Source organism: Pristiophorus japonicus, chromosome 13, assembly GCF_044704955.1.
Source record: "Pristiophorus japonicus isolate sPriJap1 chromosome 13, sPriJap1.hap1, whole genome shotgun sequence".
In the NCBI taxonomy this organism is placed as follows: domain Eukaryota; kingdom Metazoa; phylum Chordata; class Chondrichthyes; family Pristiophoridae; genus Pristiophorus; species Pristiophorus japonicus.
Window position 1 is genome coordinate 116,717,368 of NC_091989.1, and position 17,828 is coordinate 116,735,195.

At 43.8% G+C, this 17,828-nt stretch overlaps 1 protein-coding gene across 2 annotated transcripts in view; it reads left to right on the forward strand.

The window, feature by feature from the left end:
- Positions 1-17,828, forward strand: part of fhod1 (formin homology 2 domain containing 1) — a 447,258-nt gene that overhangs the window by 256,972 nt on the left and 172,458 nt on the right. For both annotated transcript variants that reach the window (XM_070897918.1, XM_070897917.1), the window contains exons 6-8: positions 3,055-3,149; positions 7,440-7,551; positions 13,968-14,062. In XM_070897918.1, coding sequence (XP_070754019.1) covers positions 3,055-3,149; positions 7,440-7,551; positions 13,968-14,062 — 302 coding nt within the window. The remainder of the gene's footprint in view (positions 1-3,054; positions 3,150-7,439; positions 7,552-13,967; positions 14,063-17,828) is intronic.

Below are 17,828 nucleotides of genomic sequence, written 5' to 3' on the forward strand. Positions count from 1 at the left end.
TTATATTCTATTCCTCTATTTATAAATCCAAGTAACCCATGTGTTTTTTTTAACCACCTTATTAACTTGCCCTGCCACCTTTAAGGATTTGTGTACATGGACACCAAGGTCTCTCTGCTCATCTACACTTTTCAAAATTGTGCCATTTATAGTATTCTGTCTTTCCATATCAGTCCTCCCAAAGTGCAAAACTTCACACTTCTCTGTTTTGAACTCCATCTGCCATGTTTCTGCCCATTTCATCATCCTGTCTGTCATCCTGAAGCCTTTAACTATCCTCATCACTATCTGCTCCTTTGCAAAGTTTCATGTGATTTGAAAATTTTATAATGTTCCCGACACCCGAGTGTAGGTTGTTTATAAAAATTATAAAGAGTAATGGACCCAAAACTGACCCTTGGAGAACACTACTGCAAACCACCTCCCAGTCTGAATAACATCCATCCACCATCACCCTCTGCTTCCTGTCACTGAGCCAATTTTGTATCCGTATCACCACTGTCCCCTTAATTCCATGGGCTTCCACTTTTTTAATAAGCCTCCTGTGTCAAACACCTTCTAAATGTATACAACATCTACTGTACCAGCTTGATCAACCTCCACCTGCTTCACGATAACATGCAAGCCATGATCCTTACCAACCGTTCCACCATAGACCCAATACAAGTGCAGACCGGGGTCAAGAATCCTCCTCAGTCATCTCCACCCAGTGGTTGAAGAGCTCCTCCCAGAGTCGCAATGCGGATTCTGCCCACTAAGCGGCACAACAGATCTGATTTTCTTCGTAAGACAAATTCAAGAGAAATGTAGGGAGCAGCATCAACCTCTGTACATGGCCTTTTTTGACCTCACAAAGGCCTTCGACTCTGTCAACCGAGAGGGATTATGGAGCATCCTTCTCAAATTCGGCTGTCCTCAAAAATTTGTCACCATCCTCCGCCTGCTTCACGATGACATGCAAGCCGTGATCCTTATCAATAGATCCACCACAGATCCAATACAAGTGCAGACTGGGGTCAAGCAAGGCTATGTCACTGCACCAATACTCTTCTCAATCTTTCTCACTGCAATACTTCATCTCACCTTTAACAAGTTCTCCGCTGGAGTGGAGCTAATCTACAGGACAAGTGGAAATTGTTCAATCTACATCGCCTCCAGTCCAGATCCAACGTTGCTCCAACCTCTGTCAATGAAATTACAGTATGCAGATGACGCTTGCGTTTGTGCACACTCAGAGGACGAACTCCAAACCATCGTTGACATTGTCACTGAAGTGTACGAGAGACTGGGCCTTACATTAAACATCCAGAAGACAAAGGTTCTCTACCAACCTGCCCCCGCCTCACAGAACTGCCCTCCCCGATCAAGATCCATGACGAGACTTTGGACAGCGTGGACCACTTTCCATACCTTGGGAGCCTTCTGTCAGCGAGCGCAGACATCGATGACGAAATCCAACACCACCTTCAGTGTGCCAGTGCAGCCTTCGGTCACCTGAGGAAAAGAATGTTTGAAGACCAAGATCTCAAACCCAGCACCAAGCTCATGGTCTACAGAGCAGTAGTGATACCCGCCCTCCTATATACTTCAGAGACATGGACAACGCACAGGAGACACCTCAAAGCACTGGAGAAGTACCACCTGCCTCCACAAAATCCTGCAAATCCATTAGCAGGAGAGGTGCACCTACATCAGTGTTTTAGCTCAGGCCAACATCCCCACATTGAAGCATTTACCACGCTCAATCAGTTCCGATGGATGAGATGAGCCACATTGTCCGCATGCCTGATACAAGCACTCTACTCCAAGCTCTGTCACGGCAAGCGAGCACCAGGAGGGCAGACAAAACGCTTCAAGGACACCCTCAAAACCTCCTTGAAAAAATGTAACATTCTCACCGACTCTTGGGAATCCCTGGCTCAAGGCTGCTCAAAGTGGAGGAGAAGAGTCCGGGAAGGCGGCGATCACTTTGAGTTTCTTCGTTGGGAGCACACAGAAGCCAAGAACAAACAACAGAAGGAGCGCACGACAAACCAAGCACCCCACCCACCCGTCCCTTCAACCACCGTCTTCCCCACCTGTGACAGAGACTGTAGATCCCGCATAGGACTCATATTAGTGTAGAAACAAGTCATGCTCAACTCCGGGGTACTGTCTAAGAAGAAGACTCTGCTACCTTGATCAACCTCCTCTGTTACCACATCAAATAATTCCATCGTTCGTTAGACATGATCTGCCTTTAACAAATCCATGCTGGCTCTCCTTGATTAACACTTGCCTTTCCAAATGAAAATTTATTTTGTCCCTGATAATGGTTTTCAATAACTTCCCCACCACCGATGTTAGACCGGTAGTTTCCTGGTTTATCCCTCGCCCCTTTCGTAAATGGTGGTATAACATTAGCAGCCCTCCGATCCTCCAGCACTACTCCTGTATCCAATGAGGATTGGAAGATTGTGATCAGTGCTCTGCTATTTCTACCTTTTGCTGCTTTCAGCAACCCAGCATACCTTCCGGATTTGGTGACTTACCAACTTTCAGTAATATTAATCCTTTTAGTACTTTTTCTCTATCTATTTCTATCTTGTCCATAACTTCCCTCTCCTCGTTTGGTGTAACCTTCACATCGTCCAATCCTTTATGAAGATAGATGCATAGTATTCATTTCATACTTTAGCCATGAAGATTTTCCTTTGTCCTTAATAGGCCCAACATTTTCCCAGCTAACCAGCATGATCTGCATTTTTAGTTGTCTTCGAGGAGTCTCCAGAAATTACTAGCTCTGTTGTGAAGAAGGATTACACACTTGAAACATGAGCTTCCCTGTTCGCACCACAGATGCTGGCTGACCTGCTGAGTGTTTCTAGCCCGTTCTGTCTTTGTATCAGATTTCCAGCATCTGCAGTTTTTTGTGTTCTGTTTATTACAAGTTCCAAACTTGAGTAAGCACCATGTCAGGATCTATTAATCAATCAAAATTGAATTCAAAAGGAAAACGATTTCCTTTTTTTTAATAAAAGGACATACATAACGATCTTTTTATTGCATTTACAGCTCTGAGCCAGATTATGCTGTTTGTGGATGGAATGAATGGAGTCATTGATCATAATGAGACTGTCCAGTGGCTGTACACTCTGACTGGCAGCATGGTGAGTCAGCTGTCCTGTAGATGAATACTGACATATGTTGAGGATGTTTATTTTCATATGAACTAAAATGGAAAGTCCAGTTTTGATCCTCGGTCCGAGCTGGTTTAATCTTCTCCAGCCAGCAGGAGAGGGTTGCAATTGGACTCTGTTCTCAAGGCTACAGAGGGGAAAATTAGTCCAGGTTCCCAATTCTGATCACTTTCTAAAAAACTTTGCTGGAATGGGCATGTGTTTAGATGCAGAATGAGTGTGGGATTTGCCTGTGAAGCCCTCCATGATCGAGTTGCCTGCTGACAATCCAGGCTGACATGTGGAATGATTCCTTGAGGATGATTGGTATCTTCTTGGTACTTGCGTGTTTTCACCAGCACCATTTCTTGGATTTGTTCATAAATAACATTATGCAGTTTAAATTTGCGGTACTTGTCTCTACATTTGGGATTGGGTAATACGGGTTCTCTTTCCTCGCTCTGATTTCACTGCTCTGGGATGTGGAGCTTGTTGAATGAATAAGGCCTTTGCTTTAGTAGTTTTATTCCGGTTACAAGATATCCTTGATCTTACCTTTTGATCTTCAGCCGCTGGGTACTTCAGAAAGTATTACTGGTTGATGGGCTTCTTAGCATACTGACGTTTTGAAGAGAGAAAGGTGATGAGGAAGCACAATGCCGGAACAAACAGGTATTTAGGAGAGAGTGCATGTGAGGTTTTACTTTGCAGATCACTCTTGAATTTTGCAATAAAAGCCACCACGGATAAGTGTAGTCATAAAATTATGTCAAAGAAGTGAAAATGTGGATAACATTATTAAATGGCAACATACTTGAGGTAACTGAGCAGGAAAGGGTTCTGGGAGTTTTCACTGTCGAGCAGTGAAGAAAGCAAATCAAATTTAGCCTGTAAGTTAAAGGTGTGACACAAGTCAAAGGAGGTGATTTTAAAGTTGTATCTAGCTTTGGTGAGGCCGCTTCTAAAATACTGTATTCAACTTTGATCTCCGTACTACAGGGAAGATGTAGAATTGCGAGAGGGTGCCCTGCAAGGCTGATGATCCTGTCATTATAAAACAGCACATTCTCTGACTTCTCTGAGCACTGCCTTGGAGATCCACCAGTTTATTCTAATTCTTGAAATGATGGTCTCATTTATTTTTGGGACAACTTGTACACTGATTAGTTTCAACTTGATATATATAAAAAAATTAAGAATGATAGCGAAAGCAAGTGATGTATCTTTTTTCCAGTGTAGTCAAGGTAAGATGTAAGTAATAAGAACAGTGTGTCAGGAAACCAGAACCCACTGTAACCTTCGCTTCCCCAGGCAACATTTAACATGTTGCATTGGTTAAAGCACAAGTGGAGTGAATCAAAAGCTAGCTGTTTTCAGTTTAGCAGAACCCCAACAATGCATTGACTCACACTAATAATTTCTAGTACAATGTAGAACTGGCAGATATGTTTTTTACACTGTGTAGCTGCGTGCAGCTGAGCAGGAAGCAGCCGTTTCATCTTAACTTGAGCGTGTGTGTCTTTTTATAGAGATGTTTACAAGGTGCTGACTTTTGAGCACCTGCTTTAGTCTTAATGTAAGTGTGGTGTGGCAAAGTAGCCACAAGTAATTACTGTGCATTTCTTTTTATGTTTAATATGAATGAAAAACAATCAGTAGGCGAGATGGAAAATATAAATTTAACAAAATGCATTGAATATTAACAAATTTACAAACGGGCCGATATATTTGTTTGTTCATTTTCAATACCATTCATTTCGAAGAAAGATCCATGAAGCAGAATTCTCCAAATTACTGATTTATTGATTTTCCAGCAGCTATCAACAAAGAATGCTATTTTTGATGATGTGTCAATGCTGATATTTCATCATCATCACAGGCGGTCCCTCGGACGAGGATGACTTGCTTCCACATGAGTTCACAGATGTTTCAATGAAGGACCGATGTTCCAGTCCTGAACTCCAGTTGAAGGGGTGGAAGATGCCTGTGCGTGGATTTTTTTAACATGTGGTGACCGTTGCACATCAGCCACCACACGGGCTTGACATAGGCCTTTATCCAGTGGCAACGGTTAACCAGGACGACTGGAGATCTGCTCTGCTGCACGGATCTAGAGCGCACACATATCGCAGTGTGGGCAGGCCCGTGCTGCCCCTGGGCCCTGGGCTCTTCAGAAGAGCATTTGAAGCATATACCATTTAGCACTGCCAAACTCCCTTGTTGTCTATTTTCTAGCCTTTGTTTCCTCAACCTTCCAAACTTCCTTACTCCATTTCTGCTTTCCATTTCCAGCTTTTCTTCTCTCCCTTCTGAATCTACTCTCAGGTTCCCATCTCCCTGCCAAACTAGTTTAAACTCTCCCTAAGAGCACTAGCAAATCCCCCCGCAAGGATATTGGTCCCGACCCTGTTTGAGGTGCAACCCGTCCGGCTTGTAAAGGTCCAACCTCCTCCAGAAACGGTCCCAATATTTAGAGTCAGATCAACAACCATGCCATGTTCGAAAGGTGCTGTCCATTCAGTCTGCCAGCAGAGGACCCTAGAGTACACCAGAGCTGGGCTGGAAACAGCAGAAATTCGTAGCTTGGACTGTGCCGAACCGAACAGAAATCTCAACAAATTTGATGGATTACCTCAAGTTTCTCCCATTGTTGGAAAGTGTATTCTAGTTTATTTTCGTTTTGGATTAATTTCAAAAGAGATTAATTTTTTTTAAAGCACCACTAAATTAAAAATAATCTGGTTGCTTTATTAAAACAAAATTTCTCGTATTCCATTTCTATTTTAACCTACACGTTTGTTCCACCAATCTAAAAAAAAAAAAATTGTTTTCTGCAGAGTTAACATGCAAAGTGTATGCTGTGCATTTTGACTAGGTAGTTTGGGGGCAGAGGGTTACCAGGGTGGCACTGGATGGTTTGGGGGCAGAGGGTTACCAGGGTGGTACTGGATGGTTTGGGGGCAGAGGGTTACCAGGGTGGCACTGGATGGTTTGGGGGCAGAGGGTTACCAGGGTGGCACTGGATGGTTTGGGGACAGAGGGTTACCAGGGTGGCACTGGATGGCGCTGTAAGCGGAAGGGTACAAGGGTGGCACTGGATGGTTTGGGGGCAGAAGGGTACCAGGGCGGTACTGGATAGCTCGGTGGATGTTGAGAGCGATTGGAGACCATTTATTCAGTCGGGTACAGTTAGGTGGGAGATGAAGGGTCCTGACTACTATAACCTTGTTGTTTGGGGTGTCGGTCCTTGCGCCTCAGAATGCAGGTGGTCAGTTGTTATTGACCTATATCCTCCTCCTTCATTTCCCTGCATCCTGCCCAGAGCTGGGAGGTGGTTTGGGAGGGCGAGGTTGTGGAGCATAAAATCTACAAGAAAGGGCCTCAAACTACCAGATACTAGGCCCCTCCAGGGAGAAAATGAGCATCACTTGCGCTATATACCCTTGACGTATTTATCGGGGCCCAGGGGAGGTGTAAGTTCAGGGCCCGGGGCCCAGGGACAGCATGGGCCAGCCCACACTGCGATATGTGTGCGCACTAGGTCCGTGCAGCAGAGCAGGTCTCCAGTTGTCTTGGTTAACCCTTGCCACTGGACCAAGACCTAGCTCTGTCAAGCCTATGTGCTGGCTAGTGTGCAACGGTCACCACACGTTAAAAAAATCCACGCACAGACATCTTCCACCCTTGAGGATGTAGTTCGGGTTCTTCACTCGAAACACCTGTGAACATCCTTTTCTTTGGCGTGGAAGCAAGTCATCCTCGTTCAAGGGACTGCCTATGATGATGATGATGATGATGATTTATCGTGACACCACATCTTTGTATGTAGCTTGTTCAGTTAGTTAATCTTTGAAATTAGATGATCTCTTTTCTTAATTTGTAAAGTATAAGAATGTCTGTTTGTGGAAGGTCTAACCAGTTATTAATCAGATAGCTATTTCTGAAAGAAAAACAATAGAAAAATCAAGAAAATAAATTCCGCTTAAGCCAACAATCTGTATGAAATCGGACATGATTGTACGATTCGCAATACTTGGTAGAATGGGTGTAAACTTTAAAATAAGAGGGGGGTAACGTAAATTTAAAATGAACATGTTAATTGAAGAAAAACGACTGACGCTGGGCAGTAACTTCATTCAAACTTGAAATCTCGCTGCTCTACAGTGACACCTCCTGGAAAGGTCAGAGCCTTCAGCCTGAAATACTTCCCTCCCTCCCTTTACTGTTAGCTGGCAAATCTGACATTTGCTCACAGTCTGTTCTTGTGTTTCTCAATCCCAGTACCGTTTGGTGGTGAAGACTGCACTGAAACTGCTCTTAGTGTTTGTGGAATATGCAGAGAACAACGTGGCCCTTCTGATCCAGGCTGTCAACATTGTGGACGATAAAAGAGGCAAGTGATATTCTAATGGGTTCAGGGAGAGCTGCAACCAAACAGTGTAAATGTTCAAGGCACAACATCAAAGGCACGTACATTAGACAAAATCAAAACTAATGCTGACTTGTAGGTACATATGCTTCCAAAGGTGCAACTGTACTTATAAATAACAGTGGCTGTGATCGTTCTTTTGCAGTTGGGTGTATGTTTAAAAAGAAAGTTTCAGATTGAATGCATTTTAAGTAATTTAATTTTTTTTTAAATTGGGATTAACATGTGGAAGTGTGTGGCTCATTTGTGGTACTAATCTCTGCTCTTCAGTCCTGGTCCCGGGGTTTTGTGACTAACAACATATGCAGCTGGGCATTCCCCTGTATTGAGTCCCCACTTGCAGCAAAAAATTAATTGAATTTGGTGCCTTCGTGTTAAAGTTTTTAAACTGACACACAAGTTGCAAAAGGTCAAAAGAAACCAGAACATTGATTACGGCTTATAAAGCACAGAATGAAATCAGTATAAGCCCACCTAACATCGCAATGGTAAGAAGCCTGGATTTGGGGCCTGTGATTGAGGCAGGTGAGGTTGAGGGGGAGCGAGCGGTGGACACAAAGGGGCTGTGTGTGAAAACAAACTTTATTAATAGTTGCCATCATCATGCCTTTTGCAGAGGAAGGATCATTATAACTGCATTACCACAGTAGTCCACTGGGTGGAGCAGTAGTCCACGAGGAGGAGCTCTATTACAGTACCGATTGGAAAAGTGATGATTAATAACGAATGAGTTTATGTGCAACCGTAATATCGGATTGGTGACATGAATTAGAATGCTGAAGTGTCTTGATGTGGTCACCAGCATTGTACGGATCTGAGAACTGAACCTTAGTGCTGAAGTAACAAAAAGACCATAAGTGTTTGAATTCTGGTGCTACAGATGTGTGCTGACAACTAGTTGGACCAGCAGAGTGACTAATGAGAGAGTCCTCAAACTCACATGAAAAAAGAAAGAAGTGATGGGGCAGCTTGTGATAAGAGAAATGACACCGGAAAGTACTTGGGGTTCCACTGTCTTAAATCTGCAGTTACAGCAGTTTTGAAAATGTGCGGAGAATGAGGTGTGATGGGAGGAGGCCCGTTTCCCCTGACTGTTTGGTTGGACCAAAGGAAACCCCGCTGCTTAAAGTTTGAGAATTACCATTTTGAAGGCAATGCAGCAGGAACAGGGGGTGACTAATTTTCGCAATACCTAACTCAGTATCGGTGATTTAACAGGCTCCTTCTTGAACTCGGTATGCTGCCCCATCATCTATACCATCCCCGCACTTAGTTATAAACATCGTGTTTCCTGAGCAGATTTGAAAACATGGCCCACGTCCACCAAACCAGCAATTTGAACCTAAACTAAATGCAGGAAATGAGTTAATAATCCCGCTCCAATTGCTGGAGTTTACAAATATGATGCCAATTTAAAAAAAATTTGGTTATGGTTAATGAAGCTGGATAAGCCTCAGAAATCTGTGACCTATCGTCCATGTTGAACGTGTACAGCCAACTTAGATAGTTAACAAGTTGTAAGAACCAGCCACAACTGCAGAAGCTAAGGGCCCGAAATTGCCCCGCGCCCCGTTTGGGGACAGTAACCCAAATGATGCAGCAGCATACCGAGTTCAAGCTGTCTGTTAAATCACTGATATTGCGGAAATAGATCACCACCCCGTTCCTGCTGCACTGTCAGGCGTTCCGCCTCGTTGGAGGGGCGCTCCCAGGGCATCAGCGAGTTTAGCTGACGCGCTACAAAGCCCCACCCTTCAGTTAAGGGGAGGGCCGCTGTGCACTCTGGAGGTCCTTTGGTAACTGCCACTGCACCACCAGGGATGTGCTCGACTGGGCCAGTGGCCCAGTACCCAAAAGGGAGTGCCAGGCGGCATGATGGTCCACTCGAGGCAAAGTTCACCATTGTCGGACCGACCGAAGAGTCAGCTGACAAAATAAAACGGTGGCCTGGGGGGCGCACGGCCTCCCCTTTAAGGGGTGCCCTGGGCAGATGTCCGCGCCCTGTGAAGCTAGCACCGACATTGGCCCATGCCAACCTCGCAGCCCGCAGGGCAATTTTTCCTGAGGGCTCCAAAGGGGTCGGTGCACACGGCGATAGAAACATAGAAACATAGAAAATAGGTGTAGGAGTAGGCCATTCGGCCCTTCTAGCCTGCACCGCCATTCAATGAGTTCATGGCTGAACATGCAACTTCAGTACCCCATTCCTGCTTTCTCGCCATACCCCTTGATCCCCCTAGTAGTAAGGACTTCATCTAACTCCTTTTTGAATATATTTAGTGAATTGGCCTCAACAACTTTCTGTGGTAGAGAATTCCACAGGTTCACCACTCTCTGGGTGAAGAAGTTTCTCCTCATCTCGGTCCTAAATGGCTTACCCCTTATCCTTAGACTGTGACCCCTGGTTCTGGACTTCCCCAACATTGGGAACATTCTTCCTGCATCTAACCTGTCTTAACCCGTCAGAATTTTAAACGTTTCTATGAGGTCCCCTCTCATTCTTCTGAACTCCAGTGAATACAAGCCCAGTTGATCCAGTCTTTCTTGATAGGTCAGTCCCGCCATCCCGGGAATCAGTCTGGTGAACCTTCGCTGCACTCCCTCAATAGCAAGAATGTCCTTCCTCAAGTTAGGAGACCAAAACTGTACACAATACTCCAGGTGTGGCCTCACCAAGGCCCTGTACAACTGTAGCAACACCTCCCTGCCCCTGTACTCAAATCCCCTCGCTATGAAGGCCAACATGCCATTTGCTTTCTTAACCGCCTGCTGTAGCTGCATGCCAACCTTCAATGACTGATGTACCATGACACCCAGGTCTCGTTGCACCTCCCCTTTTCCTAATCTGTCACCATTCAGATAATAGTCTGTCTCTCTGTTTTTACCACCAAAGTGGATAACCTCACATTTATCCACATTATACTTCAATGTGACATCATCGCCTGTTCTGCGTCGGCCCAGGGCGCTAACCACGGGGTGCGGCGCTACCGGCAAATCGTCCCAAAATCTCGGGCAATCTTGGCCACCCGCCCCCAGGCGAAAAAGGCCATCCTAACAGGGGTGCAAAAACGGGGCAATTTTGGCCCCTAATTCTACAGGTGTTCAGTTCCACTTTCTTCAGATCTCTCTCTGAATCACTTTAATTGTTGTCGACTGCAACATTTGTTTACCCATTCCGCTTTTGAAAAAGATACAATCTGGGCGGGTTGGCAGCACAAGTTCCATATTTAACTGTTTTATAATGCAGGCCACACTTCATTTGATATAAGCCAGCAGCGCTGACTTATGCAGCCCACCATCAGGAGGGGCCGGTGGGGAACTGAACACTGCGTGGGTTCACTTAAATAGATGATCTGTGCTCTGCTGACTGGTATATGTATGTAGTGAAAACACTTATTGATAGATTGATAGATTTTTGTTGGGCAAGGTTATTACAGAATACAGAACCAAGGCGGGTAGATGGAGTCAAGATGCAGCTCAGCCATGATCTAACTGAATGGGGGAACAGGCTCGATGGGCTGAATGGTCTACTCCTGTCCCTATATTTAGTGTTAGCAAAGAACTGACGGGCTAGTTTGCTCCATTACCAACATTAACTGATCACGAATGAAGGTTTTAAACGTCAATTGCAAAATGTAATAAATGTGCTCTGTACTGGTTACAGTTACTCCCATCTCCTCCTGATGGTCTTGCAACTTGAGGCCATTTCCGCAATCACCTTGGTGTGGCAGCAGTTGTGCTACACTTTTTGTCTCTCTCTGGAGGGGTTTTGGCTTTCCAGTGACCCAGGGTAAGGTCAGGTACAACTGTCCCTCTGCACGAGCCCACCATTAACTTTCTTTCATGGAAGTTTCTGTTCCCTCAACTGGTGCAGACCATGTGATGAAAGACCATCAACACGGACTTAATATAACTACTGGGGTACGGCAGGCAGGTGTCCAGCAAGCACCGCAATAGAGTGAAGCATAAAACCTGGAGCAGAGGACAGACCACAGGCTGTCCAGGTGATTTGTTTATTTTTATGAAATACAAAAATAGATGGGCAGGAAAAGACCAGTTGGTCCATCAAGCCTGCCCCACACCCATGGTGCCTGGAGCATCTTGACTGGACACTTCCTAGCTTGTCCAATCAGATTCTTGCCCTCTCCCTAACAGTAATTGTACTCAGTGTGTACTTGGATTTCAGCTGCTATTAAATAAGAACATGAGAAATAGGAGCAGGAGTAGGCCATTCAATAAGGTCATGGCTGATCTGATCATGGACTCAGTTCCATTTCCCTGCCCGGTCCCCATAACCCTTTATTCCTTTATCATTCAAAAATCTGTCTATCTCCGCTTTAAATATATTTAATGACCCAGCCTCCACAACTCTCTGGGGCAGAGAATTCCATAGATTTATAACCCTCTGAGAGAAGACATTTCTCCTCATCTCAGTTTTAAATGGGCGGCCTCTTATTCTGAGACTATGCCCCCTAGTTTTAGTTTCCCCGATGTGTGGAAATATCCTCTCTGCATCCACCTTGTCGAGCCCCCTCAATATCTTATATGCTTCAATAAGATCACCTCTCATTCTTCTGAACTCCAATGTGTATAGGCCAAACCTACTCAACCTATCTTCATAAGTCAACCCCCTCATCTCCGGAATCAACTTAGTGAACCTTCTCTGAGCAGCCTCCAATGCAAGTATATCCTTCCTTAAATACGGAGACGAAAACTGTATGCAGTACTCTAGGTGTGGCCTCACCAATATCCTGCATTGTTGTAGCAGGACTTCTCTGCTTTTATACTCTCTCCCCCTTGCAATAAAGGCCAACATTCCATTTGCCTTCCTGATTACTTGCTGGACCTGCATACTAACTTTTTGTGTTTCATGCACAAGGACCCCCAGGTCCCTCTGTATTGCAGCACTTTGCAATTTTTCTCCATTTAAATTATAATTTGCTTTTCTATTTTTTCTGCCAAAGTGGATGACCTCACATTTTCCCACATTATACTCCATCTGCCAAATTTTTTCCCACTCACTTAGCCTGTCTATATCCCTTTGCAGATTCTTTGTGTCCTCCTCACAACTTGCTTTCCCACCCATCTTTGTATCATCAGCAAACTTGGCTACATTACACTCGGTCCCTTCATCCAAATCATTAATATAGATTGTAAATAGTTGAGGTCCCAGCACTGATCCCTGCAGTACTCCACTAGCCACTGTTTGCCAACTGGAAAATGACCCATTGATCCCAACTCTCTGTTTCCTGTTAGTTATCCATGCAAATATATTACCCCCAACCCCGTGAACTTTTATCTTGAGCAGTAACCTTTTATGTGGCACCTTATCGAATGCCTTCTGGAAATCCAAATACACCACATCCACTGGTTCCTCCCGTATCCATCCTGCTCGTTACATCTTCAAAGCACTCCAGCAAATTTGTCAAACATGATTTCCCTTTCATAAAACCATACTGACTGTGCTTGATTGAATTATGCTTTTCCAAATGTCCCGCTACTGCTTCCTTAATAATGGACTTCAACATTTTCCCAATGACGGATCTTATTTGTCTGCCTCCTTTTTTAAATAGGGGCGTTACATTTGCGGTTTTCCAATCTGCTGGGACTACCCCAGAATCCAGGGAATTTTGGTAGATTACAACCAGTGCATACACTATCTCTGCGGCCATTTCTTTTAAGACCCTAGGATGTAAGCCATCAGGTCCAGGGGACTTGTTCTGCATCACATGTGAAGTCTAAATGTTACAAAAAGACAAGTAGTCAAATGCTGGATAACATCAGGTCCTGAGAATGGCCTTTGACTCTCATTAGTTGGTATTTGTGTGCTAAAGTGTGTTTGTGTACTGATGGTTCATATTGTGGTAAAGTGTGTTTGTGTATTGATGGTTCATATTGTGGTAAAGTGTGTTTGTGTATTGATGGTTCATATTGTGGTAAAGTGTGATTGTGTACTGATGGCAAAAGAATCGGAGGGGAGATGAGGAAAATTTGTTTTACGTAGCGAGTTGTTATGTTCTGGAATGGACTGCCTGAAAGGGGAAGCAGATTCACTAGTAACTCTCAAATGGGAATTGGATAAATACTTAAAACACAAACATTTGCAGGGCTATGGGGTAAAAGCAGGGGGTGTGGGATTAATTGGAAAGCTCTTTCAAAGAGCCGGCACAGGCAGGATGGGCCAAATGGCCACCTTGTATGCTGTATGATTCTATGATGGTCTGTATTAATGTAAGTTGATGGTTTGTATATGGGTTCACTATGCAGTTGTTACTTATTATGATGCTGGATATAATCAAATTAAAATGCAAGCTTACCACATCCCTCTTTAAACTTTTTATTCTGACATGTAACTATTTTAAAATCCTTTCTTTCCGCAGGCACAAGGACATGGACGAGTTTAGTTGAAATTCTGGAGGAGAAGAATGGAGCGGACTGCGAGCTGCTTGTTTTCACTATGACACTTATTAACAAGGTAAACGTTGCTCGTGATCCTTCTGCAACTTCATTTAATCCGGTGAGATCCTGTTGGATGAATCCAAACTCCATTGGGGAAGATTGGAGGTTGTAGCTGCAGTGGCCCAACACTGGTTACTCCAGCCTCCTGTTGTGAGCCTTAAGCGCTCGGAGATCCAGTTTATTTCTAACTGTGTTAATTAGTATCCTTTTACACAGAAACCATCAAAATGCAACAACTATAGTGTTCAAATCAATACTTTCACAGCAATAGGTTTACTGAGAACATTTGATGTTTAAAGAAAGAACTTGCCTTTATATAGCACCTTTCAGGATCTCAGGACGTCCCAAAGCACTTTACAACCAATGAAATACATTTTGAGGTGTCACTGCTGTAATTCTCCATATCTGTCTATAAAACAGCAAATAAACTCTGTGAAAATTCTTTAGAAAGTTGTGTTTTCGAAGTGATATAACTGGAGGTGAGCAACTGATAGATGTAATGACCAATTTTTTTTTTCTTGCCAATTGTATTCCTTTCCCTGAAGGAATTGACTCGTTGCTTTTGCTGATGCCCACAGACACTCTGTTACTGTGCCAGGGTAGCTATTATTCATGTGCAAGACTTCACTGTGCGGGTTGGGAAGCTAATCAACTCCAGAGAGCCTAAAATTGGAGTCTGATTCTGGCCTCACCCCACATCCACACACATGCACTTCCAATAAAGTGGGCTGACTTTATTCCCCCTCTCTAACTCTGGGGGCACTGAGGCCAGTTGTAGCAGTGCTAACTCGGCACAGACGAGGATTGAAGCTTAGGCCTTTCTAGTCCGTGAGCCTCAACTACTCACTGGACAAACTCACAGGGCCATTGGCAAAACAAATTACTTTTTAAGCACAATTGTAACAGTTTTCTCACAAAACGGGTAAGTTTCCCCTCACTAAAAGACCACTGGGAAATATCAACCTTGTGAATTGAAGTCCTGTTGTGCAAGAGTATTACTAGACAATGATTAGATTGACTCTCAGCTCATGAGTAATATTGTCAGAGATCAGTAATAATGATTTTACAAAGGCTCAGGATCTCTAATTACATAAGATATGCTTTGGGTTGTGACGTTTTTTAAAGCATATTCTAGAAATTATAGCATTGAATAGAACTCGGCACAAAATGTTCATGTAGGAAACATGACTCATATTGGCTGCAGTACAAGTCTGACCATTCCCAGCTTTGATAATTTATACTTTGTTTTTGCAACAAACAACATAATGTTTAAAAACTTAGAGGTTGTATAATTTAACTGGCTCGGGGATTATATCATTTTTAATGAACAAAAATAAAATGACTAACTTGAAGAACATGTTCAAAATATGCAGTAATTAGAGCAACTAGATTGGGCTGTGACTTGTCCAATGCTTGCTTGCATTCATTTAAATAATTCTCTTCATGGAGCCTTAGGGGGCAAAATTGGGTTACTTTCTGTTTGGGGGCGGTAACTGAGCCGGGGTGCAACTTCCTGCACCTAGCACAGAAGTCCCACCCCAGCCGTGAAATTTGGGTTACCGCCTCTCACAGGAAGTGGAGCACAATGTCGCGCGTCCCACTTCCTGTTGGGGTGGTGTCCGGGGTGCTACGTGGGTGGTAAGCCGTGTAGCGCTAATGCGTTTCAATGCCCCTCTCCTTCCATTAAATGGGAGGGCCGCTGCAAACTCTGCAAGGCCTTTGATGGCCTCCACTGGGCCACCAGGGCAGCGTGGTGTCATGGCCGTGGCCCAGCATCCAAACGGAGTCCTGGCTGCACGATGGCGGCGCAGACCACACGAACAGGACGACTGATGAGCAGCCGAAGAAAATAATGGCAGCGCACAGCGCACCTCACCTTTAACAGAAAGGGCTTGCCATGGGACGCAAAGGGGTTGCTACGCATGGCGATTATGTAATGGCCCGGGGTACTACTAGCGGGGCGAGGTGTTACCCTGTTCACACCTCCGCTAATCCTGTGCAATTTCGTAGGTGCCGATAGTGCCCCTCTCCCCAGGCGTATTACAGCACAGATTCATGGCCATTTCTTTTATTAAGTCTATGCCGCCTAGCCTAATCCACTCTCCGGCTCCATCGCCGCAACCGTTAATATTTCTCTTTATCAAGCAACTATCTAGCTATACTGGTTTATGGCACAGATGTCCACATTCTAATCAGCTGCTGTGAAAAGATTTTTTCAATTATTTTTGTGAGCATCTTAAATTTGTGTCCTCTTATTGCCATCTTGCTGACTAGTGAACAAAATCCATAACGCCTTCCCTTATCATAATCTTTCCTAATGTTGAAGTCTATCGGGTCATCCCATAAGCTTCCCTGCTCTAGTTAATGTACACTATCATTGCTCTTATATCTTTCCTATAATGGATTGTGTAAAATTGCACATGATACTCCATGTGCAGCCTAACTAAGGTCTGTCTAAATACAACATTATCTCCCTGCTTTTGTATTCTGTGCCTTAAGATATAAAACCCAGCATTCCATTTGCATTTATTTATGGCCGTATCTGCTTGTGATGCTACCTTTAATGACCTGGCTATCTGGCACATCAAGTTCTCTCCACTCCATTTAAAATCTTACCATTGAAGATGTATTTTCTTTCATTATTTTACTTCCAAAATATATCATTCTATATTTTTCTACCTCCTATCTACCCGTCCTGATTGCGCACCTATGTCCTCTTGCAGTCTTTCATAGTTCTTGTTACAATTTGACAATAGTCCTAATTTGGGGCAATGTGTAACGTTCAGTATTGTTCACTCAAGCTCTAAGTACAGGTCATTTTTGTACATCGTAAGTAAGAACAGCCCCAACATAGACCCCCTGGAATGTTCACGTGGATATACTTTTGCCAACTCTTAACCCGGGATGTAAAATTTGTTTCTTTTTGCAGCATTTTGCCAAATTTGCTAAGATTTTGGTGGCTTATCCCCCTGCAGAAAGCACAAGCTGTTTGATTTATTTTTCCTACAAGCAATATCATGCTAATACAATGGAATCCTTGTTTATTCTGCAAAATCTATCTCTCTCACACTCAATACATCCAAATGTTCAACAGAAAAGCTGATGTTTTTTCCCCTGAAACATAATACTTGTAGACTGTTGCTAGTTATACAACTTTTATGGCCAAGGTTCTACACAAAGTTTACTCTACTGCTGGTTCCAATCAGTGTCTGTCACAGTGCAATATTGTTTTCAGCTTTCACATGATAAATAATGGACCAAGAAGCTAATACGCCACCTTAGCTCATTCTTCTGGAAAAACCAAGCCACCGTCCTTTCGTATATCGTGACTCCAAAGTTTCTTTAGCATCTGAACGACCATTCCAAGTGTTAATCACTCTTTGGGTGAATAGGAACCTCTTGATAGCAGTCCTAATTTCTCAAGTTTGAATCTCGGTCTCCATACCCTACTTTAATGGTACAGCTTGAGGTAGTGCCCGGGGTTTTACTTTTTCCATGTCATTTATTGTCTTGTATACAGTTATAAAGTCCCCTTTTGGTCACCTCCTTTCAAAGTTTTGCCATCATTGCTCATAATTCAATTCTCTTACACCAGAGATCAGCCTTGGGGCTCTTCTCTATAGCGCCTTCAGGTTTTGAATGGTTTCCTTATGTTTCTATGGCAAAACCTGGATGCAGTTGTCAGGTGTGAGCAGAGGACTCTAAAGCCCTTGACATGATATTCTGCAGCTTATACCCTGCTGATTTAGCAATATGATTCTATTCGCTTTGTTTGCTGTTCC